Below are 24979 nucleotides of genomic sequence, written 5' to 3'. Positions count from 1 at the left end.
AGCTGTACCGCTGCCTCTGGACCAGCATAGTGTAATCCGGGTATGCCTGAGGACATGGATCTCTTTTGTATTGTTGGCACCGGTGTCCGTATTAGATTTCACCGCGCCCTCCAGGCTGCTTGTGCGTTCCGCCAGTCCCCTGACATCCTGTCTCAGCAGGGAGACTTCGATGCCCACTGCTTCAATTTTAGCCTCCAGGGAAGTGTGTAGGGTCCATCATCGCAACCCCCCAAGATTCCTTCAGCTCCATAATGGCCTCCAAAATCTGACGATTATCAGCCGCTGTCGCGCCCTCAGCCTGTGCCATCGGGCCTTTGGTTGAGGTGGCCGCAGGAGACAGTTGTGCTTTCGCAAAAATGTCCATCATGGGTGGTTTGGTCTTATTCTTGCCCACGGCCCCTCGCGCCGCCATTTTCTGGTCACAGTTGGGTCTCCTATTACGATTCAGCGACCGAGTGTCCCCCCCAGCCGCAATTTCCACTCTTTACCGACTTTCGCGGTGGTCTCCAGGCAGTCGCCACCTCCACCTCCTTTCACCGCTGCTAGTTCAATGCCGATTGAGCGCTTCTCGTGGTGCGGCCTGCATTTTCACACCTCGGGGCCCCTGCCGTCCGGGCCAGCGCCCAAGCTTTCACGACTCAAGACCTATGGCCCACAGGGGGTTTTTGTATTCCGCCTTCACCGCGCCATTGTCGTTCTTTCCCCGTGCCCGTCGCCTCCATTTGTCCTCTTCGGGTACCCTGGTTTCGTTTCTTTTGTTGTCGGCCATCTTGTGTGACAATGGACCGAGCCGCCGCTGTAGTTCGTCGAGCAATTTCTCCAGACTCCCGCTTACGATTTTTCTCGATCTTAATACAATGATCGAAGCATCCATTCCCATGCGCGTGTGATCGATTCTGGACCCAGTGGCGCACTTTTAAAGGTAGTTTGTACGGATCATCTGTCGGATCTTCCGGAGCTCCACGCGAAGCACGTCCTACTCCACGGCTGCTCAAGCCACGCCCCATTCTGTGCCTTGATGTACTTGTTTAACCGACGCAGGTCCAGGATGGAGCGCCTGTATTCTTTCTGACGAGGAAGTACCTTGAGTATACTCCGGAGCCCCGGAGCCTCTTGGGGATGAGCTCGATGGCACCTTTCTTGAGCATCGCCCTTATCTCCAACAGCAGTTGAGGGACGTGATTCTCCTTCCTGGCCATGGGAGGAATGCGAGGACACTTCTTTTGAAATTCTAGCGAGTGTCCGCGGGCCAGGGTGTCCAGCACCCAACGGTCGGTGGAGATGGACTCCCACACGCTGACAAACTTCGTCAGCCGGCCTCCCACCGGGGTGCTTCGGTGGGGGCCCAACGCTACGGCCGGTTCAGTCCTGCTTGGAAGAGGCCTTGCTGCCTTGGCCTCCTTGGCGACGGTGGCGAGACCCTCCTTGCTTGCTGCGGCCTCTGTAGGCCTCCTGGGACGAGGAGCAGGCCACCTGGCGGTACGTAGAAGAGCCACCGCTGGATCCCTTGGAGGCTCCCAGTCTGCCTCCGGCGCTCCGAAAGGGCCGCCGTTGCTGAAGGACTCCTAGGGCTCGGGCTGTCTCTGTCGGTCTTGATGGCCTAGAGGGACTCATCCACCGTCTTCCCAAACAGGTTGTTGCCGTCGAACGCCATATCCAACACTCTGGTCTGGACGTCCTGGCGAAAGTCAGTAGCCCTGAGCCATCCTCGAAGGCAAACCCTGTTGCCCAGCTGGCGAAATCCGGTATCGGCAATGTCCGTTGCCACCGTAATGGCGTGATCCGACGCCACCTCACATTCCTGCTGAATCTGTAGGGCCTCCGTTAGGAAGTCTAGCAGGGGAGCTATCTTGAACCAGAGCTCCCTGTTGTAACGGGCCACAATCGCTAAGGCATTGACTCGTCATCCCATGGAGTCCAACTTCTTGCCCTCGCTGTCCAGCGGCGAAGTGGAAGTTGAAGCCGCCGCTTTCTTCTTGGCCGCTGCCGAGATGACCGAATCCGGCGTAGGCTGGGCCCTGAGGCACAAGGGGGCGGCGTCGGGGACCCGGTACTACTTCTCGTACCTGTCCCTCTTGGCGGGTGTCATGGAAGGGTTCTTCAGGATAGCCAGCCCTTCGTCCCAGATGTCATCGAGCAACGGTACAGCGAGGACCGTCTTTCTCTTGGCCTCCCGTCGTTGGTAAAGAAAGTCTTACTTTTTCTTTTCCTTAGGGCAGAGCTGGAAGAGTTCGGATGCCCTGGCTATCATGGCGTGGAAAGAGCCAATTTCAGAAAGGCCCGAGGGGCGCTGGGGTGAAGGAATGTCCATTGTATCATCGCCACCGTCGTCGTCCGTCCCCGTCGCTGTATCCGTTGCCGTATCATCCCAAGGGTCCGGCGAGGGGGGGGGGGGGCGAGGGGTCCACAGGCCTTGTGGGCATGAAGGGTGGTGTGGGGTGGACTCTCCTCCGCTTGTTCGGAGGGCTTCCCGACGGTCCAGGTTCTGGATCCTCCGTCGGGGTCCGTGGTAACCTTGTCCTTATCTCAGTACATAAGGTATGTATCGCCAACAAAATGGCTGCCAAGCTATCCTGGGGCTCGGGCAATGGCTGCGATGGGCGGGATGGCTGCTCCACTGGTCCCTCGTCGTCGCTATCGTCGAACACAAACAGGATCCTTCCCCTGGGATCGAACATTCTCGAACCTCTCGTTGAGGCCTTTCACGGTTTCCACCAGATCCTCCTCGGAGGCTGAATCAGAGTCCGTAATGGCCACCGCCCCCCCCCCCCTCTTTTTCCACCGGGGTCTTCACGGGGGTCTTAACGATGGGCTGGAAAGAGGATTCCCTTTGCGGTGGCAGGGATACTCTAGGCCCCGAGGCCGCCTCCACTGGCGTAGTCTCTGCCGGCTACGCCAGGGCCGCTGCGACAACCTCGATAGAAGCCTTCGCCGGGTGGATCAAGGGCCTCACCACCTTAGGTGCGTCCTGGGCCTTCGCTTTGGGGGGGGGAGGGTCATCGCCTCGCTCCCCCTCGGCTCACTTCAAGATCGACCGGGGCCTCTCCAGAAGCTTACCCGGGTTCTCGGACTTCCTCTTCCCCGAACCAGAGCGCTGGCTCGCGGCTGATTGTGCCGGGGAAGTCGCGCCCTGCTTGGCAGCCGAAGAGCCCGACCTTTCGGCGCTCCCGGTGCCCGCGGACTCGTGGTGCTTGGCCTTCTGTTGGGCCTCACAGGACTTAGAAGACCGCTCAGAATTTTTCTTCGCCTTCTCACCTGCTGTGCTCTTCTCCAGCCAGACGGCGAGGCGGGAACGACGATCTTGCTTGGTCCGTTCCGACAGGTTCTTGCAGAACACAGTCCTTTTCCACGTGCGTCTTGTCCTCATGAAGGCAGTAGAGACATCTCGAATGCTCGTCCTCCGAAAACATTCTGCAATCCGCATCCCGGGCAGCTCCTGAACAGCTTGGATCCTGAAGTTGAGCTTCCCTTGTCCTGGGCCATGTCCGTTGAGGTAGGCCACAGATCTTCTGGAACCTCCAAGAAGCGTAACTCGACGAAACTTCACCCTTGAGGGGCGTAGAAGAATTCCAAAACGGGTCCCCGTTATCAGAAGTGGAAACGGTGGAGCTTGAGCGCTCGATTAAACCGAAAAAATGAGAAAATCTCATGAAAAAGCACAAAAACGCAGTAAAAGCTCGAGAGCTAAAGCACGAGGACTCCCAACACTTGAACGTGCAGTAAAAATCTGAGGATGGCTGCCAGCGGAGGGGCTTGGGGAGAAGGCAGTCATTGGCTGGGGGCAGTATGACCCAGAGATCAGTGATTGGTTACTACTAAGAAAGACAGATCAGAAACGAAACTGATACTGATTTTTTCTTTACCGAGGATTCCCAGCCTGACGACGGGGAATATTCATGAGCATGTGAATCCATGCCAGACCCCATGCTGGAGAAGTTGTAGTACTTCAGTTTTTGTGTTCTTGGACAGCCCACGGATGACAGGAAACTGACAGCCTCTCTGGCAGACAGTACAGTCAGGGTGCACTCACGGTTGCACTCAAGTTTAATAAAGGTATTGAATGACGTCCTCAGTGAGACAGACTCCTCCTTTCGCCCCGTCACAAGAAGCAGTGTCTCTTAGTACTGATAGTCTTCGGGACTAGTCAGTTTTCCCATAAGAATGAGAAAAACATGCAAGGAAATTAAAGCAGAGAGCTTTACGTGCCTACAAAAAGTCAGGAGAGGTTAGACACCTGCAGGATGATCTCTTGATTCAGATGAAAGGTAGAGACCACCCTGGGCAAGAGGTTTGGATGAGTGCAGAAGATGACCTTGTCATCGTGAAACGTGGTGCATGGCTTGCACGAGGACGTCTGCAGCTCACAAACCCTGCACGCACAACTGAGAGCCACCAGTAAAACTGTCTTTAGTGTCAACAAGCGGCTATCCAGCGAGGCCATCGGCTCGAAAGGCTTGCGCTGCAAAGCTACATTGAGATCCCAGACCAGGTGCAGCCTATTCATTGGTGGAAAAAGCCGAGAGCACCTTAAGGTGGGGCCTTAAACACGGGGTTGGCCGAAGGAAAAAAAACATGCTCTGGGAATTATTTTAAGCCCCCAATAGCCGCCTAATAATCATGGCATGTATCCACCTGAACTCCAGACACAGCCAGGTGTGCTGAAAAAACCAGTACGTCATCCCTAGGATAGGTGACAGGGTCCAGACCCTTGTCAAGTGCTCATTGGCAGAATCTAGTCCATTTACTCTTATACTTGGACTGAGTCGAGGGTCTCCTGGCCTGCTGAATGATTTCCTAGATGTCATCTGAAAATTGTGCAAGCTGAAGTATCAGCTGGTCAGGAACGAGGCTGTTAGCGCCAGCTTGGCTGGGTCTGGATGTTCTACCACTCCGCCCTGTTGCGTCAGGAATCCCCTGCGGGAGATAGGAAGGTGGACAAGACCCTGGGAGGCCAACTGCAGCAGATCCAAAAACCAGGATATTGAAAACCAGTGGGGGTGGGGGGCAATCAGGATGACGCTGCAACCGACCGAAGCCCAAAACTTGCAGAGGGTCCATTGGAGCAGAGGGGTGGGTGGGAAAGCATAACGCCTGCGGCCGCGACAACAAATTTGGAAGGCATCTCCCAGAGACCACTGACCCAGTCCTGCCCATGGAGCAAACCGGGGGCATTACGAATTCAGAAGGGATGCAAACAAATCCAGGTCTGAACACCCAAAGCTGTAACAGTGGCAATACGGAGTCGGTGTGCAACCCCAACTCGTAGGTGTTCAATCCCAGGCAGCTCAGCTGATTGGCTTCTGCATTGCTGCCCCCCAGGAGGTGGTCTGCTGAAATCCAAATACCCTCAGTCAGGGCCCATTCTGAGATCGATATGGCCTCCTTGGGGAGGGCGGGGGTCGATGGGTGCAACCCTGCTTTTTCAGGTAGAACATTGTAGTAGAATTGTCCGTCCTGACGAGGGGCAAAAACACCTTGAGGGCCAGGCCCACTGCTCGGAGCTCAAGCAGATTGATATGCAGGAGGGCTTCTGTCCTGGCCCATGCTCCATGAATCGCATTTCTCTCCAGAGTAGCCCCCCAGCCCGAAAGAGAGGAGTCAGTCGTCACCACCAGGGTAGGGTCCAGTCGGGTGAAGGGGGCTCCCCCTGTAACATTGGCATCCATCAGCAACCAGCGAAGATCAGGCAGTAGGAGTAGGGGAATTGGGATCCCGTCTGACAGGGACCTTGTCTCTTGATCCCAATTGACAGCAGGTGGAGCTGGACGCACCACATCTTGAGGCGAGCGTGCTGTATACAGTGAGGTCCGAGGCCAGGAATGAGCAGTCGCATGAGGTACATCTCATGAATCTTTGTGCGGCCAACATGCACTGGGGAATGTGAAGCACTGAAGGGAAGTTAAAGAAGATTTAAAAAACTGAAGCAGGAGGCCATCGGGCCCAGAATGTGCTGGCACCACCATGCCGAGGTGGTGGGGTTGGCCAGAAAGCGCCCCACGGCCTTGGAGGGACTGAAGCCTCTCGAGCGTAGGCAACAACCTGTTGAAAGGTAGTGTTTTAACGCACCCCTAGGAAGACCAGTTCCTGAGATGGGCACACAACTGTCTTCCTCTGGTTGAGGGAGAACCTCAGCTGATGAACATCTGCCAAACTCGGGAAGGAGTGCACCCCCCTTTCTGGTGGCCACGTCCTCACCAGTCAGTCCAAAGAACAGTGACAAATGTCACCCCACAGACTAGCTCTGCTCCCAGACCTTCACGTCACTGCTTTTTGGTGTCAGAGGTGGGACCAGAGTAGATGGAGCAGAAAAACCCATGCAACGTCCTCTACTGCTTCCTCCTGTTTTCGCTGGGTGACCTGTCAGGCCTCTGTGTACCACTGTCCCGGATCCCCTTGAAGCTGCAGAAGGCTTGAACTCGGTCCTGCCCTGGGAATGAGGAAAGGTTTTCTGACCTGGTTTTGTCAGGATGACCACGGACTTGGCAGCATTGCGTGGAAGGTTTCTTCTTGGTCAAATCGCCATCAGTTGAGAAAGGGCAGATCCAGGGTCGGTTCCTGCACGCCAGAAGTAAACTTAGTGGCATGCATCCACGCCGTCTTTTCTCATCTCGACTCCAAGGCACAGCCCTCTGCTGGCTGTGTCGATGTGGGAGACTGAAGACTCCATGAGGTCCTGCGCAATGGCCCAAGCATCTGCCAGCCCGGCCTTGAAGGATGCCCACTTGTCCGAAGGAAGGTCGTGCAGAAATGTCCTGAGCTCCTGCCACAGCTTCTAGTTCGCCGCGGCCAAGAGGGCATCTGACTTGGCTTGACCCAAAAGTATTCCTGAGGTGGAATACCAGTGCTTTCCCAAGACTCAAGGACTTTGTCCTCCTTGGAGAAGCAACTGGAGGTGGCTCCAGTGGAGGAAGACAAGACTATGGTTTAGAATACAAGGAGGCCGCAGCCACCACTGAGGAATGCGGCTGCGGGTGGGAGGCAAGCAGAATTGTCTCCCCGTCCGCGAGCTTAAAACTGCTATCCAACTTCTTGTTCATCTGGGCGTTGGCCCTGGGCTGCTCCCAGGCCTTACGCGCCATCTTCAGAACATCATTCTGGAGAGGGATTCTAGCACTCTCGACTCCTGGGGGGGGGGGGGGGGGTGCTTCCTCTGGTAGAGGGACCCTCCCTCCCTCCAAGAACTCTACCAGGCCTGAAGGCTGTCATGAAAAGCCTTAACCGATGCCAAGTGTTCATCATCCTGGGCGTCATAGTCCTCATCGCCTCCCCCGCCCCCTTTTTCACAGACAGAGGGGAATCTGGGTCCTGAGACAGAGGTGCCAACAGGGTCTCCCCAAGGTCTGGAGCTGCAGACCGGTCCAACAACTGTTGAGGAGGAGGCATTGGTGGTAAAAGAGGTGGTGGCGGTTTCAGAACAACCGGTAGGGCCTGGACCGGAGGAGGGACCGGCACTGGAACTGGCAGTGCTGGAGGAACAGCAGTACCACCCAGAGGCGGGGTGGAGGGGTGGGAGGCTGGGGTGGCACCATCTGTGGGAGGACCTCCTTCACAATGTCCTTCAGGAGTCCCTTCATCTGAGAGGAACAAATGAAGAAGCGCTTTAAGAAGCGGTCCTTGCAAGCCGCTGGGTCTCTAGGGGCCCTGCCCTCCAAGCTGCTGGGCCTCCACTCCAGGCAGACACGCCTAGTGCATATAGCCGTAAGGCTGTATGGGTAGATGTATTCCTGAGGAGACCAGAAACCTAAACCGTAGGATCCGCTGTCGCTTACAGAGGGAAGGGGCTTGGGATCATCCTAAGTCCATTCGATGGGCAAAAGCACTGGCGGGCCCTGGGCTGGATCCAAGATGGCTGCTGGTCTGGCAGGCTGCGCCACATACCTCTCTGCCATTTTCAAGCCTTGCGCCATGCCCCCTGGGTGGGAGGGCGCAGAGGACCTGAGCCAAGAGAGGCGTCCAACAAGCGAGGATACATCTTTGGTCCACGACAACCGATTCTTCAATGCCCTGTGACAGAGCTGCAAGCCGAACATGCGTCCCAGCGGTCGTCGGGCTCCAAACACTCAAGACAGTGCATGGCGGTCCGAGGCCAGGAATGAGCAGTCGCATGAGGTACATCTCATGAATCTTCGTGCAGCCAACATGCACTGGGGAATGTGAAGCACTGAAGGGAAGTTAAAGAAGATTTAAAAAAATTGAACCGGGAGCAAGCGGAAAGCTAAAAAAAGGTCTCTGCGCCAGTTCCGACACTGTCTGTGCAGAAAAAGGGACTTGGGTGAGGCACCGGAGAGCGGGGCCTCGGCAGGGCGTTCCTACGTCCAGGGCCACGCGCCACAATAAAATTAATGGGGAAACTCAATTATTTGTTGACAAATGTTCCGGTACTGTCCTCATGTGGGGGGACGCCCACAAGGATGGAGGAAAAGGGACAGTACATTCTGCCTCAGACTGAGCGGTCAGAAAGAAAACCCAAAATCATCTCTCCTGATCGATATAGAACAAAGACCAACTTCGGATGTGTTTGCATCACTACTCTAACCCTTGTGGAAAATGGTGTATTAATGGATCTCTCTCGGAAAGTAGTTTACAAAACGCTGAATCTGTGGATTACAGATCAAAAGGCTGCATTTTGTAAATGGCCTTTGTTACGCCAAGTTTGTATGCAGTACCCTCTAGGAACACTACAAACACTACAGGTATAGGAAACCCAACCTTTTTTATAAGTTTGTACTACACAGTTTTGGTAGCGTGTTGAGCAGCCAGGCTCATCTCAAGAGGGGTCAATGGGAGCTGTAGGGGAGTTACACAGATTCACAGTGACAAGTATTCAAATAAATTCTTAAACTCAAGGTTTCTTGAATAAATAATTATTAATTTATTAGTCAGTTAGACTAAGTCTTCTTCAGAAGAGAGCAATATAATAGTAACACAAAAACACAGTTCAATACTGTACACTTCGTTTCTAAATCAGTAAAGACGCTTTTGGGATGGTTCACAGACAACCTACACCCACGGGGTGACTTCAATAGCTAGGGTGCTGGGGACATAATATCTTACTGTTTGCATTTAGAGTGCTGATATAAGTTGATAAATGGAAAAGGTTATTAGAACAAGAGACCACAAATATTCTTAAGCAGGCAATTACTTTTGGATCCCCAGAGCAGAGTCATTCAGTAGAACAGGCTAGGCCAAAGGGCAAAAGTCGTATATAGGATGAAGCACTTCTGGTAGTTAAGTGGAAAAGTCTTTGCACAACGTTTTAGATGACTTTGAAGAAAAGAAGAACCAAATGTAGGGCCATAAGCCGTTAGACATGCGAGTAGTAGAAGATGCAAGCAACTCTCCAGCTGTCATGATCTCTGCTTCCAAAAGGTCAGGGTTTTCCCAACTCCCTTGGAAGCAGATCCATAACCCAGGTTCCGAGTGCCAACCAGTCCCAATTGGGACCTTTTGGACCCAGTCCTGGCGCCAGTTGCACCAGGCTCATAGATATGCCCAGTCCCAGCGCTGGAAGCGCCGGGCTCATAATGCTTGGGTGGACTTACCTTCAGCAGACCATGCTGCTTACTTGCCTGCCAGTTGAGCCTCTGATCCTCTTCTGTTTGGAACTACTTTTCCTGTTGGGTGGGGCTGGAGCCACTCCCTAGATTCAGAACACTGGAACTCTTCTGGAAGGCAGGAACTCTTTTCTTACCAGGAACTCTTTTCTTACTTGGGCGTGGCTGTGGAAGAAGACACCTAAGCACTACAGGAGGCTATTTAAACCACACCCGGTGGATGAATCTTGCTTTGCGTTATTCTGCAACCTCTGCAGCAGAACGCTCATCGTGTCTTCTGCATCCGGTCCTGGGCCTAAGGAAAAAGGCTTACCATCCTGAATCCAGTCTTCAGCAACACCTATAAAGACAAGAAAGAACAGGTTAGCATTCCGGCATCTGAAAGGCAAAGGCTTACCTACTCTTCGTGCGCTCCGGAGGTCTTCACACTGCATTCCGGCATCTGAAAGACAAAAGTTTACCAACTCTTCGCACGCTCCGGAGGCCTTCGGCGCTGCATCCCGCATCTGAAAGACAAAACAAGGTGCGTTTAAAGACATTGGGGAACTTTAATACTCACGTGCCATTACTCCTTTCCACATCTAATCCAGTGGGTATTCTGGCACCCTGCAGCCGCTCCGAACTCGTACCTGCAAAATAAAAAGACAGTTAGAGCGCATAGTGAAGCAGGCAACAAGCGCTTACTTACGTGCTTCCAGGCGCTTCTATTCATCACACGGGCTCCATCTTCAACTCACTTCAGCCCGTCATCCGCCATCGCCGGAACCCTGCAAAACAAGAGACATCATTACTAAAGACTTTAAAGACATTTGAATGACTCGAAACTTACCGTTCGTGCAGTAAACGACGGACAGCAGTCCTCTGAAGTCAAGAGGCCTGCGCTACCTATCCAGTGAAGAAACTGGTTACAGCACCCTGCCCCGAGGCAGATGGAGAGCTCGGCATTCACTTACCAAAGACATCTTACTCTACACGTCAGGCATACAGTGCACAGAGGTCCAGCCCAAAGAGCCAACCGGGTGCTACACATCACCTTTGAAGATACGGTAGTCGCCCAGTCAAGACCGGCGCCTCTGCGAGAATCAGGTGAGCGTTACACCAGCAAGAGGTAAGGTCACTTAGACTTTGTACAGTACCTTTGAATTGAAGAAAAAGTGCAGCAGATGACTTCCGTTGTGCAGCTCTGCAGATCTCACTGTTCCTGGGCTTCAGTCGTGGGGACAAGAGGGAGGACTTCTGGGGACCCCTGCACTGCAATGGGACTGTCACTGCTCGCAACCGTCAATCTTCAAATCAGTGGCTGTTCAGTATTGCAGCTCCTCGCGTCTACCGCAAATAGCAACACCGCGGTTCCTGACTATTGAGATGGGCTTTTCTTGCTTGTGGGGTCCCGCACTCTGTTGAGGAGGCTCAGTCAGTCCATCTTCCTGGCAGTCCGGGGATCTTCCTGGAGCTCTAGGCCAGCTTAAAAGCAATACACAATCTGGTGTTCCTCTGCCTGGCTATACGGTTTCCAGCAGCAACTGTGTGGAAATTCAACCAGCTCCGATATGGATGTCCAGGTGGCTTACTTTAGAGTTGATTGGCACCATCAACTCAAAGGGCGAAGTCATCCTTGCAGGGGCTTCTCTGTCGATACGAATTTGGAGTTTCAGCACAGCAGCAGGGCTTCAGCAGGGAAACCAACAGTCCAGGAGTTGCAGCAGGCGTAGTTGTTCTTCGGTTTCTTCGTCCAGTGGTCAACTCTGCCTTCCAAGCCAAAAGCCTTGCCTTTTATTCAGTTCTCTCCCATTCAATTCCAGCCTAGCTGTCACCCACCCAGCAGGGTGGCCATCCTTGCCGGACAGCCAGCCAGCCAGCCAATCAACACATAGTGCATTTGGGTCTCCTATGAGACTAAGTACAGGGAGTTTTGGGCACCTCCCTCACTTCCTGCCTACCCCAGACACTATGGAGCCAGAGGTGGGCTTCACTTGTGAATCCCGGCAAAGGCAAAGTGAACAATGGGACCAAACCTGGTTTGGCACGCAGAGTACATTTCTAGAAGGACCTTTCCACAAATAAATGGCGATAAAAAGACTGGGCCCATTTTGACAAAAATGGCACCTTTGGGTGCTTTACTGCAGCTGCGAAAGCAGCCCGCTGTAAATGCACACCACGGTAGTTAAAAACGAAACCACTGCCACCAGCCATTCAGTGAGAAAAGGTTAACATAAAATTGTTACATGAGAAGTTAGACAGAAGGGGATACGAGGTTACCCCTCCAGTACCCTATTGTAAGATCGTGTGTGCTGGGTCTAGAAAGTTACAAAAGTAAAGTCAATTTCACTTTATTACTCTGGGGTTTATTCCAGAGAAGGTATGTAAACCTTTGGGAAATCTGAAAGACTTCCCTGTGCCACTGCACTGAAGGTGCTGTGTGACACAATGTAAAAGATGATGCCTATGGGGTTTGTCAGACACCACAACCAAAAGAAGTCTCTCTCTCCAGGTAAAAAAAAAATCAAGTCCTCAAAAATTCAGCAAAGTTGCTGGGGGTCTCTAAGGTGGAGGGAGTTAGCACATTTTTTAGAATTCTCCCCAACAGCCCTCTCTTGGTGCCTTTCAGGACCCCTCTCTGTCCCCCTAAACACCTTTCTGCTGTGCAGCATTCTCTGACCCCCCCCCACTTACCTGCTGTGGACTCCGGCGGCCTACTTTCTGCTATCTGTATACCGCGACCTCGGAAGCTCGACACAGCATGTTGCGCTTTTTGTGTGCATCCTTTTATGGCTGTTGCTTCTAGGACCACAGCATCTAGACAACGAACACTATAAATCTGAAGCAGAAAGCCTGCATTTCAAGCCAACGCGATTGCCACCAAATGGGCAGTTTCCCACATGGCAAGCAAACAATCTCCATCAAAGTCCTGCGTTTGAAGGGCTCATGAGAAATTACCCAGAGGACCAAATTCAAGCACCACACGGGATGAGGTGCCTTCATTGGTGCATACATTCTCAGCAGCCCATAAAAATGATCCTTAATGACTGGATTGGAAGTAGAAAATGAGGAGATCTCTGAGGAACTCCTGTATGCGGCAATATGAATCAGGGGAACCTAATCAAGGTTTTAGAGTTCTGTCTATATACCAAAGGCACAACCTCAGCCATTTGGTTCCTACACTGGGATCGCATGAAAGGCTTTCAAGAAGTTTCAAACTGCTAAGGTTCGGATGGAGGACCTGCCCTTCCGAGTGGGAGAGAAGATCCACCCTCATTCAAATACACGAGGGAGGGCAGATGAGCAGGTCCAGCAACTCTGGGTACCACGTTCTCCATGCGCTGTCCAGAGCGATCTGGCAGAGCCTCTTGAGAATCAGTAGAATGACCGGGATCAGCAGGAACGCATAGGGGAGATCAAATGTCCAATCAATCAGTGCGTCCCCAGACCTCCATGCCGAGAAAATTCACTGGAGCAGAATTACTTGCATTTCCGGTTCACACTGGAAGTAGCGAGATACACCCAATCGGGGAACAACCCCTTCAGAAGCGACATGTCAGAGCTCCTTCTCATGGAAGGCAGAAGTCTGCTCAAAGCATCCGCGAGGACGTTCTCTGCCATGGCAAGATGGGCCGCAGTCATTGACACGCCAGTCCAGAAACAGTCAGTCAGATTGCTTCCATGCACAGAGGCAAGGACCCTAAACCACTTTGCTCGAGTTAATGCACAGCCACTGTGACATCTGTCATGACCAGCACATTCTTGCTCTGCACTGAAGGAAGGCAACCAGGGTCAACCTGATCAGCCCAGCAAGTTGATGTGTTGCCAGACTTCAAGGGAGAGCAGTGTCAGCTCTGGTGAGGTCCTGACAGTCATGTCATGTAGTTGAGCACACCAGCCTTTCAAGGACACTCCTTTGACTACTGTGGGTTTGCGCGGAGGGGTTGCCAAAGAAACACTCCTTTCAACAGGATGTCTTTGTGAAAGGTCTCAAGAAACTCAACAAGACCTGCAAAACGTCTGACTAGTCCCCCTGAAACTGACAACTGAGAAGCCACCGATGCAATTTCATGCATAGCTGAGCCTTCAGCACTACAACAATGCATGAGGCCCAGAAAGCGAAGGAAAGCAGAGGCCAGGGATGATCTCTTGGGATTGACATGAACCATCTTCAAGATGTTTACCCCTTGCTCTGTGGGTGTTCACAACCGCTCTGACAAAATTGAGTGAATGAGACAGCAAAACCTGATACTTCCTGAAGTTCAGTGAAAAAAGTCTAAGCTGTTCAACATGCTGCACATACAGTACAAGTGCGCTGACACCTGACCTGATTGTGCTCGGATAAGACAGTCATTCAGGAAGAGTAATACATGAATGCTTTCCCGCGGATAGTCACAACCACTACCAGCAGTTTGGTGAAAACCCTGAGTGGCGAAGATGCAATCGAGTGGCAGGACCTTGAATTGGTAGTGGCAAGAGCCCAGCACACACCTCACTTATTTCCTGTGCTTGAGATCAATCAGCAAATAGGGCGAACATTTGGAGAGTATCATCAGACGAAGCCACAAATAGGTTATGCCCAACAAAGGGCATATCCAGGAGCTCCACCTGAACAAAAGGTTATTTTCAAGTAATCAAAATTACATAAATGTTCACATCACTTGACTTGGTTCATGGAAAACCAGTTGGTCTTGGTGAATGACTATTTACACACGGACACTGCGACTCGCTGAACTATCCATTTTCAGGCTTTCTAGCTGCATACAGTATCTGGTGTCAGTTTGTTACCCATCTTCTTTCTTAAATGGTGAACTGATATATTAAATACTTGCTGAACAAATCCCTGCACTGTCTTTTACCTTTGCGCACTCTCTCACCTTCTCTTCAGTCTGTGAGGCTCCGGTTCACACTGAACCTCAGCTGCTTTCTCTGCACTCGGACTGAAACTCAACACGCAGCAGGAAGAAACTTAAATGAAACGCAACTAGACGGACCTTCCTCTAAGGATCCGTGTGACACGCTCTCACGCCGACAGGGTTCTTTACTCTGAATCAGTGCCGCACTCAGTTACAAATGAAATATTTAGTTAAATATGCATGCTAGTGTTAGTACATTAATACACGTGCTCGCGCTACCTTGACCAGCTGAAGAGTTCTGCTTGGCCTGAGGTCGCCATCTCCTGCGCCAACTTTAATTTAAACTCTATTGCAGGCAACACTCGCTTGCTGTGTGATAAATACAGTATTCACAGATTTGCTATAGCAAAACAAAAGAGGTGATGGCTGGAAGGTTTAGAATAAATCTTAACCTCTGGCATTGCTCTGGGCAACCCTCCAGACCATCGTTCTTCGCCTGCCAAGGCATTCCAAAAGGGGAAATGAGCTGCACCTCACTATGTGAGAGAGGGTATGCCTAGACGTGGGTCCCTTGCTAGCTGCACCATAGGGAATCGTGCTGCATCTCACTGAGGAGACCCAACAAGGCCGAAACATGTCTGGGGTTGCTTGTGTTTCCGTGCAGAGGGGATCTGGCCTAGCAGTTCGGGCTGGGCTGCTACCATTGGTGGCAGTACCCGACTGATTTGCATATGACTGGACCCCTTTTGCAATGGCGCAGATGGGCTAAAAAACGGTGGTGTGGAAGGTTGCCCAGAGCAATGCCAGTGGTTCAGATTCATTCAAAACCTTCCACCCATCACTTTTGTGTTCACAGATTTGCTAGTGAACTATGTACATATCCTTTAAACGCATTTATCTTTATCTAGTTGCTGTAGTTGCTAAATTCTTTCTTCTTCAGCTCTCTCCAACCACTTAGGATTACTACTTAGTGTGTAAAGCGTTTCTGTAAACAGAGGGCAGGTTGGCGATCGCTTTCCTCAGCTGGCTCTCTTCTTTGAAACAGCCTCCCCCTCCCTCTGTCTTGAGCAGGACTTTCTTAAATTCCAGAAGATTCTCAAGACCTTCCTCTTTACCTCCTCCTTCCCTCCCTCTCTCCTCTGCTAATCTCACAGTTGCTTGTTTGGTGTCCAGAGCCCTTATGCATCTTATGGGCCCTGACCTCCCACACCAAATTGCCCCAGCTTCGGTCTATACTTGGCACTTACCACGGCTCACCCTCCACCGCTGGAGGTTAGCACTTACATTGCACTTCACCTGTTCATCTGAGCACACCAGCACCTATCCCATTCCCTCTCCCTTGTGCACTTGCACATTCTGAATACTCACAAGGCATAGTAGGTTTGTCCTTCCCCCTCCCCCACTGTATTTCATTTTTGTATGTATTTTAATTGTTTCTCATCCCTTGTGCCCTTCCCTGTTGCCCTGTGGGCGCACTTTGAAACAGTATTTACTTCCTGTATAACAAGCAAACAATAAATAAATAACTCCGGAGATCCGATAAGCAAGGACCTTTTCTCCTGCCATGATCTGAATTAAAGGCTTATTAGAATCCCTTTCAGGATTACAAACTACCTCACCAAGCATGCTCAGCCAATCAGTTCTTGAGAGTATCTCCTCCATCTTCGACTGGGTTCACAACTGTTGGGACAGTTTTTCTGAACTCTAACTAAAGGCATAGTAAAACCATTCAACTGTACTGTGATGATCAGCAAGAAATCACAAAGTAAACTGGACAATCTACTTTTCAGAATAGTGGAAAACTTGTTCATGGAGCAGTATACAACTAGAACTCTGATTCAGGATAACAGTAATTCTAGAGGGGTTGGACCTTGGGATGTAATAAACAATTACACTTACTTTTCAGCTCAGTGGAAAACAGTCCAAGATCAGCAAGAACTTTACACTATTTTTGGATGGCTCTAGGTAGACCAAGGTTAGCTACACCCAAAAACACTTCAAGAACGGCACACAGCTCTTTTAGGCAGATAAAACCTAATGTTGTAATATACTATTACAGTTGATTTTCAGATCAGTGCAATACAGATTGAGTTAAGCAATAACTAACTTGTTTTAGGATGGCACACAGCTAAAACAAGGTAAGTAAAACCTATATACTTTTTAAAGGAGCAATGAGCAACTTAAGAGGTAAGTATAAACTAAGGCAGACTTATTGTGGACAGGCTAACAGCAAACCAGGGGAAGCAAGACCCAATTGGGGACACTCATATATTTATCCCAACAGGAATTGCAAAGTGGAACCAACAGCATTTACTTTTGGGGAAGAGGCACAACTGATTCATTGGTGTGTAAATTGACCCTATATATATATACTCTATAGAATAGTGCAACACACATTCAAGGCAAGAACCTTTGTAACTGTTCACTCTCAGTGTTACAGTTACCAACTAACTCTTTCACAAATAAGTACTTTTCAACACTTGGTAGTCTTTTCAAGGCAGAACCCTTTTCTTATCCAGTCCTTCCCTTATTCTATAACATGAGTTCACAGAGGCAGTAGAGGGACCGTAGTTGTCTACGTATGTTGTGTAGGCAGAATGAGTTAGGTTTCAGTTGCAGGCAAAGTCAGAGTTCCAGAAAAAGACTCTTCAAACGAGTATTTCACTTTAAAGTTAGTTGAGGGTCCAGGGACTTCCAAGAAGACACCCTAGGCGGATTTGGGACTGGGCATGGGTGAACTGGATGAGTGGCCTCCCAATCACAGAAAACACCCCAAAGCTATACAGAAATCACAAAGGCTTAAGGTAGGTAAAATACCCTAGCTAACAGTACCTCAGCACAGAAGAAGAGTTGCAGCAGGAAGACTTAGGGATATGCAGCCAAAAACCTGGTCGATGGATTCCTTTGTCAAGAAGACGGCAGACAGGGCTTTGGAAGGACTTCTGCAGCAGGGATCACAGAAGAAAGCTGCAGGCAAGAGTTTCATTGCGGCTGGATGTGGCTCTGGATTTGGCGTCTTTTCAGGAGCACAGAAGACCGAATATCGCCAGTTGGATTCTCATTGTTTGCAAGGTCTAGCACTCTGGTGCATGGACATTTTGGACTGGAATCGTGCCTCTGGAGATCCAGCAGGATGCACAAAGTTACAGCGAGATTTGGAATACCATGCACCGCTAGGTTGCTCGAGGGGCCACGGTAATGCAGACCAGCAAGGTCGCAGCAAAGCGTGGGATGGCTCAAAATGCAGGTCCTCTTGAGTCGAGTGGGTCTCACCAGGCTCTGGTTCGGGGCCGTCGTTTTCGGAGTTCCCAGGTCTATTGGCAGGAAGGGCTACAGCAGACTGGTTACACAGCAGGCTCTCAATGGTTGGAAATTGTCTCAGCTGTGGTGTTTTAATCTTCCTCTTTGGTTTCAGTGGTCGACTACCTCTTCAGCTTCCAGGATCAGACTTTTATGCAGGAACCCAGCCAATCAAACAGCCATGCAACATTCAAACTTGGGGGTTTGGCAGTCCGTTCAGGACAGCCAGTACCCCAGTTTGAACTGGATTCGCACAGTCAGGCTGGTATACAAAGGGCTACAGGGTTTTGGACTCCTCCCTCGCTTCCTGCCTCCACACACACTCTGGAGCTTGGCCGGGGAATCCACAGGATTCCCGTCAAATTAAGTTAACACTAAGGAGTTTCCCGCCCTGGAGGCCAGCTGAAAAAAAGAATAAAAAAAAAAAAGACAAGAAACGCTAAAATGCAAAAAAACGAAGACTTGGGCCATTTTGGTAAAATGAGCACCCATGGGTTCATTTACTGGGGCTGTGCAAACAGCCCACGGTAAAGGTGCACTGAATTAATAAAAAGGATCTCTGCCACCAGCCATTAAAGGTAAGTTTGTCCTTGTAACAAATATTACATTTAAAATGAGAAAGGGGATACTCTATCTCCCCAGCACTCCACATAAGGTGGGGGTGCTGGTCTCCCCATATAACATGCAAACGGGATCCCAAGATCTTTTTTATCCTTGGGAACAATAGTTCTTACAAGGTTAGCAAGAGAAAGTTAAAAGGATAGCCCCTCGGGCAACCCAGCAACAATAGGCACTCATTGCCAAAATATTGTCAAAGAGGATCAATTTTAAAATGACACCCATAAAAAGAGTAAAAGATTCTGCGAGTGTGGCAAAAGGTTCCCACTCACACAGGTATAGGGAAAAATCTACTAGTTCAGAAAGAATTTCTGGGGTCGACACAGGTCAGGAAGATTTATCATTGATATGAAAATCTTACCCAGCACCCACTTACCGCTTGAACTCATCATGGCCTGCTGACCCATGTCCTCAAACCTCCCTAAGGGGACACTGTAGCTGGCCATTACCTACAAACATCGCCAGTGCCACTTTCACCCTGTTGGCCCACAGGCCAGCACCCTGCTCTGCAGACCTGAACCTGGGTTTTAAATATGTTATTTGGGCATCCTGTACCCTTAGGAGGACGCTCCTCTTAACAGTGATCCTCCTCACCTACTCAGGGTGGGCAGAGGATGAAAGTGGGCTAAATAGTTAACTTTAAAAAAAAACGATAATACATTTTGCTGGGCAGGGCCATGCTGCCAGGATAAAATGGTGGAACCCTAAACCTCTGTCAACCAACCAGAATGTTTCTCTTTAAGGCGCAAATTTGTTGTCCCTCATTAACACAAATGGCCAGGAAAAGGGCAAACATTTTGTTGTGCTCTTGGATTCTTTCAAACAATCCAGATATTACAAATTGGTTGTAAGGTAGATTTGAAAGCAACTACATAACGGATGTGTACCAAATGTGCGGTTTTGGGAACAGACTCCCGCTCCTTTGTAAAGTTTGTCACAAATCGGTCAAGCAGTTCCACTCTGGGGGAGACCAAACTTTTGTCTACAGGAAATTGATGGGAAAATCTAGGTTTTGTGAGACCCCTATTTCTTTTGATACCGTTTGACGAAGCCTCAAATTGCCAAAATTATTTTGGACCATTTCTTTCTATGAAAGGTTTGTGGAGATTCGTGCAAAGTTATAAGCTCTCCAAATAGTGATTTTCCGATGAGGCCGTCAATATTAACCATAACTACAAATGCACTCAGACACTTTAATGCATCCATACGCAACAATATAAAACTTTAAAGTTGTCAATTCTTTAAATAATACTTAAAGCCACCAAAGAAACAAAGGTGCATTATTATCGACTAACCTTGGGCCAGAAAGAAAAGGCAAAACTTCTGTCATGAAGCATCTGAGCCATAGAATGTTCTCCATCTTCCATGTAGAATCCATCACGAGTTTCATCCCGTGCAGTGCTCACAGAGGCATTGCTTTCTTCATCAAAAGGTTTACCCTGAGAAGCAGCTCCAGCTAAGTAAAAATTGACATAGGTCACCTAAAAACTCTGCATTAAATTAAACATTTTAAGAAGGAAAGTAATAGAGAACGCAAAATACCTTTGTTTGGTAAGGATTTTGGTCTGATAAGTGTGTTTCTGCTACTTTGTAGTTAATATATCTGGGTCTACTGCTTGAGAAAGATTAAACCAAGAAAGGGAAACTTACCTTGTGTAAAAAGGAGGAAGACATTTTCATTTAAGGAAATATATATAAACCAACATTTTTTCATAAATTAACATCTTGCTTAGGGTGTTAAATTTGCAATTCATCTGCTGCACTCACCTGACAATCCGCTGCCTTACTGTATTAGACTTGGTACTCATCTATGCAACCGGCGACTAGATGCCTGAGGGCTAAGTGCGCTATTTATAAATGCAAAAATAAATAAGACGGCCATCGGCTATTGCAAAGTAGAACCAGCTCTGGCTTGCCCACATTTTTCTATATCACCACAAAATGAATATCATGAATATAAGAGCACCTCCAGAATCAGCAATTACTATCCCTTATTCCAGTTTACCACCCAAACAATGAGTAACTCAAACAAATTATTTTCTGACAGAATCCCTCAAAATGCACTTCTGCTGCTACTTAACATACTTGTTTGGTCTTCCATATTTAATTCTGAAATTGTAATATTTCTAACACATGCACTTTTTGACTTTAAATGTGCACTTCGCATGGAGTCTAAGTATTTGAAATCAGAGATAACTTCCCTAACAACTATTTTCCTCTAGCAAAGTCACTATCAAAATTAAAGTATTTACATCCAGATTGTACCCTAAAATACACCTGGACTTTGAGAAACACAGCATATCGGACTAAAAACTCTTCCTCGCCACCCACCAATTATAGCATTTTGCTCTGGCTAAAGATCAAAATTTACATCAGATACTTTTTGGCTGCATAAGCAGCACAAAGGTAGCAATTTGCCTTTGAAAAACATGTGCAGGTTGTCTAAATCATGAATTTGTTTTAAAAAGTACATAGCTTGTGAAAAAATAAAAATGGGTTGCATACTACCTTCATGTTGGGAAGATGCTTCAGATTTATCATCAAGTTTTTCCTCCTCATCTTCATCAGAGCCTTTCTCAGAAAAAGATTTTCCATCTGCCGGAGTAAATGCCAAATCTTTCATTTCACCTTGCATAGAAGGCGGCTCTATAGCCTCTTCCTGCTTAATTGCCTTTTCAAAGTCCTCTTTGATAGCCTCCACCTTGCCCTCTTTGTCAATTTCCAGCATGACTAAATCTTCAGGTCCATCAACCTCAGACTTTCCTACATGCTCTGTGGTCGGCTCATCCTTAATTGGAGTAGATGGCACAACAGGAGATGTCTCACAGCTCCCAGAAGGTGGGTTACTCAACAAAGGCACCATGGCAGGTTGCACAGCTCCTTTGTTTTGAGCGAAGTTCTTGTGGGAATCCAAAAATGCAAGATCAGGATCATTGAGAATGTGATAATCAGTCCTACTGACACCATGCTTTGCAGCCCCAACAAGTAGGTCTCTGTCATGTTTGCCACAGTCCCACCATTCAGGCAGATCAGGGCTTGGCTGGCAGAGCTTCAGCCTCTCACTTAGTTGAGGGTGATTAAGGACCTGCTCACGGATTTTCCTTAATAGTTCTATGCGGTACAAAGTTCTAGAAGCACGTTCTTCGGTTATTGGCTCGATTGTTGTGGAGAGCTCACAAAGTTCTATGACAGAAAAAAATATTAATACAGAGCAGAAGAAAGCTGCTTTTTTTCTTTTTACAAATAACTGTATACAGTTGTTCATTAAATATTCTTTTTAGTATTTTGGTGAATACAATCTAATAGCCCCTAATCTCAAAAGCATAGTGATGCAACTCCCTCTGACATACCAGTAAATGGCGAAACAAACTAAGTTAAATAAAGTGAGGTGATCAATCAAGTAGGGAGATCTGCTCTGAATTCATTTGAAGTATTTCTGTCCATTCAAAAACTACAATACTAAGAGCTTAATCAGGGTTTAGTGTATGGCTCACAGGGGACACCATTAGACCATTAAGAGGTTTCTACATGCCATGTCATACTATGACATTATGCTGGTGGAATATGAAAAGTCATTCCACAGGAGTTGATTTAAAGGAGATTAATGCATCCCTTTTTCTGCCAACCGGGTCTCCAGTGAGGTTGAGCGGGAACCAGAGGGACAACAAAGGAGGATTATAAAAGGATGGCAGAGCTATGCACGACAGCAATGAGACGGGAAACTGACGCTGAAGCGAGGGCCCACACACAACATAATATTGTATGTGGGCATCAAAATCAGGGTCATTTAACCAGGGTCTCGAGTGACATCATAAATTGGACTTTGCTTGAGATGCCAATCAGATGTCCCTTGCAATATATTCCTGTTGCTATCGACTCCGCTACAATCTCATGTATTGTGCAAAACCAAGCCATTGAATGGGCACAATTAAGTATAAGACAGCTTGCAATTGAATATTTCATACCTCAACGTATATCACAAAAATATTGCAATTAGTCTATTTTCAAACTGTGAATTATGAAATCCTACTGTCTTATGCTATACAGGATATTTTATTTTTGAAATACAAAACTCTTAGAAAATTTTATCTGTAAACTTGCAATAGAATTACTCAAATTAAGTTGTATGAAAAGTATGCATTTATACAGTGGTAAGTCTATATGAAATTATACCTTCATCTGATTTGGTTTCCAAGCGGCACACTCGCCGGCACATTGCTGTAAAACAGTTGTAGTATTTCTCCAAACTCTCATCAGACTTCTTGTCAAGCCTAGCAAAAGCCCTAAATTGAGACCAATCTAACTGCTGCTTAACAGGGTCAATAATAATTCCAAAAGTTGATACAACACGATAAAAATCTGCTTCTTCTCTCCTCGTCCACCTGAAGCACAAAAGTAGAAAAAAATAACTGTTGAATAGTATTGCATTTTTAAGCATAATGAACATGCCAAAGCATCCTCCTTCTGTAGCGAAAACGTGAGATCTCCTTTAAACTCACTTTTGCCGTTTTTCCGTTATGATGGCTTCTCTTTCTGCTTCCAGTGCTCTCACTTCCTCCCGAGGCCGCCGTCTCCGTCGGTCCGTTCTCAGTTGTGCTTCTTTCCTCATTTGCTGGCGCTTATAGCTACGCTGATAAGCAGTAATAAGGCGGCGAAGACGAGTAGTCAGGGCTGAAGTGTTAGGCCAATAGAGCTTACCCAACTCTGTGCTATTTTCAATCGGTTTGTCTTCAGAAGTGAAATAGGGAAAGGTAATTTGAAAATCCAATTCTTTTAACACACCCTATCGACTGATCTAGTAATAGATTACATTGTAAATAAGAGTTTAGAATTTAACATGAAGACTGAATTTATACATTTTTGAATGTTTTGTATTGGGCTCCATGTAGCTTAAAGTTGCTATGATAATGTATTTATTCAGAGCTTCATAAAATATTCCTGAGAACAGGTCAACAGCTCGAAATAAGGGTATCTTTTTCATTCAAAATTGGGAAATGCATGCAAGTGATACAGGAGAGCTAAATGGAAATAATAGGCCATGAATAAAGCAGCTATCAAGATCAAGGTAAATCATTCTGGATCAACATTTTGGCTCACTTGATAATCAGATTAGCAAGAGGAACATGTACTGTTAAGCCAATCTGTTGGAATTTAAAGTCAATCTTTACCCAATGTGAGGTCTTGAAACAAAGTTAGTTTGAAGACAATACGCGATTTCTTACTGACAGTATCAATGTCCATGGGAAGACAGTCAATTTACATTTTTAACTTCTTAGCTACTTTCAACAGAATAAAAAGGCATAAAATGTTCATGCTGCACACCACAGATTTACTCGATTATCTCACTGGCCTTAACAAACCAAACATACCTGTAGGGTCACACTCCATACCTTCTTCTTTCTCGTCTGAAGGCGAGATTGCAAATTCCTTTTAAAGAAAGGAAGTGATTGATTAGCTTATTTTTTTCTGCCATTACTATTTCTGCATGGTTAAGTCATCAGCATCACAACTTCCGCACCACCCATTAAATGATAACAAATTAACAGACTTCAGGCAGCAGCAGATGGTTTGGGGTGCAAACTCCTATAAATATGCCATCCCTGCAACCATCATGAAATGAGACCTCAAAAAATGTGGGCCCGGCTATGACCTGTGGCAGCCATTAGTTCACTTTCCTCACTACTTATGGGACACATTGGATTTTATGAGGTCTGCGTGGGATAAAAGATTGATTGAAAACGAAAACATTGCTCCGGTGTTGGGTAAGATTTTCATATCTATGCTAAATCTTCCTGACCTGTGTCAAGCCCACAACCTTTTGCTTTGACTAGCTATTTTACCTTGTCCCTGGGGGAAGGGGAATCTTTTTCACCTATTCTTTTACTCTTTATGCATGACCTTTTTATGTCCCTCCATAGTGTATGGTTGAAGTTATAGTTTCCTACAACTGTTGGGTTTAGGCTGGGTTGCCCCTTTGGGCTCCCTGTACATTTCTCCTTCATGTTCTTGGGTGAACTACTGTTCCCAAGTAGTAAGCCTAAACTTTTTAAAAAAAAATTATATGACAAAAAAGAAAGCGGAGAGGGGCGCACTCCAGTTGCCTGCACAGTAAACCTTCTCAGCCACTGGTGTTCTCCTCCTAACGGTTTCTGTGCTCTTCACATCTGGGAGGCAGTCTTAACTTGCAGCTCACAGCAAGTGCAGGCGTTGAGGTGTTGACAATCAACATTTCTCCTTCATGTTCTTGGGTGAACTACTGTTCCCAAGTAGTAAGCAAACATCAGAAATATATATATCCTTTTTTCACCATTTCCTGCTTGCTTGTAGTTTGAGGTCTTCCCCTGCCATTCTAGGCGGGATCAACCTCAGAGGGAGTTTTGTCTTCAGCGTCCTTTGTATTCCCCGCCAAGGCTCCAGAGTGCCCAAGAAGGCAGGAAGCGAGTGAGGAGTCCAAAACTCTGTAGTCCTTGGTCTTCCACCTTGCCTGAAAGGAGCCCAGTCTCAATGGGGTGCTGGCTGTCCTGATGGGACAGCCAGCCCAACCCTTTCTGTAATATGCAAGGAGAGAATGCACAAGTATTTCCTGATAAAAAACCCCGAACCTGGAAGCTGCTGACAAGTTGACCACTGGAGCTGAAACCAAAGAGGAAGATGAGCCTGCTGTGTAACCAC

General features: G+C 48.1%; 1 protein-coding gene across 2 annotated transcripts in view; it reads right to left on the bottom strand.

Moving 5' to 3' along the window:
• CHD7 (chromodomain helicase DNA binding protein 7) overlaps positions 1–24979 on the bottom strand; it is a 1412705-nt gene that overhangs the window by 154636 nt on the left and 1233090 nt on the right. For both annotated transcript variants that reach the window (XM_069621097.1, XM_069621098.1), the window contains exons 28-32: positions 23677–23734; positions 22807–23035; positions 22481–22689; positions 20816–21490; positions 19603–19763 (exon numbers count right to left, since the gene is read on the bottom strand). In XM_069621097.1, coding sequence (XP_069477198.1) covers positions 19603–19763; positions 20816–21490; positions 22481–22689; positions 22807–23035; positions 23677–23734 — 1332 coding nt within the window. The remainder of the gene's footprint in view (positions 1–19602; positions 19764–20815; positions 21491–22480; positions 22690–22806; positions 23036–23676; positions 23735–24979) is intronic.

This window comes from Ambystoma mexicanum, chromosome 5q (genome assembly GCF_040938575.1).
Source record: "Ambystoma mexicanum isolate Mex_15411 chromosome 5q, UKY_AmexF1_1, whole genome shotgun sequence".
Taxonomy (NCBI): Eukaryota; Metazoa; Chordata; class Amphibia; order Caudata; family Ambystomatidae; genus Ambystoma; species Ambystoma mexicanum.
Note: the sequence above shows the minus strand (reverse complement) of the source record. Positions and strands in the feature narration are given on the sequence as shown.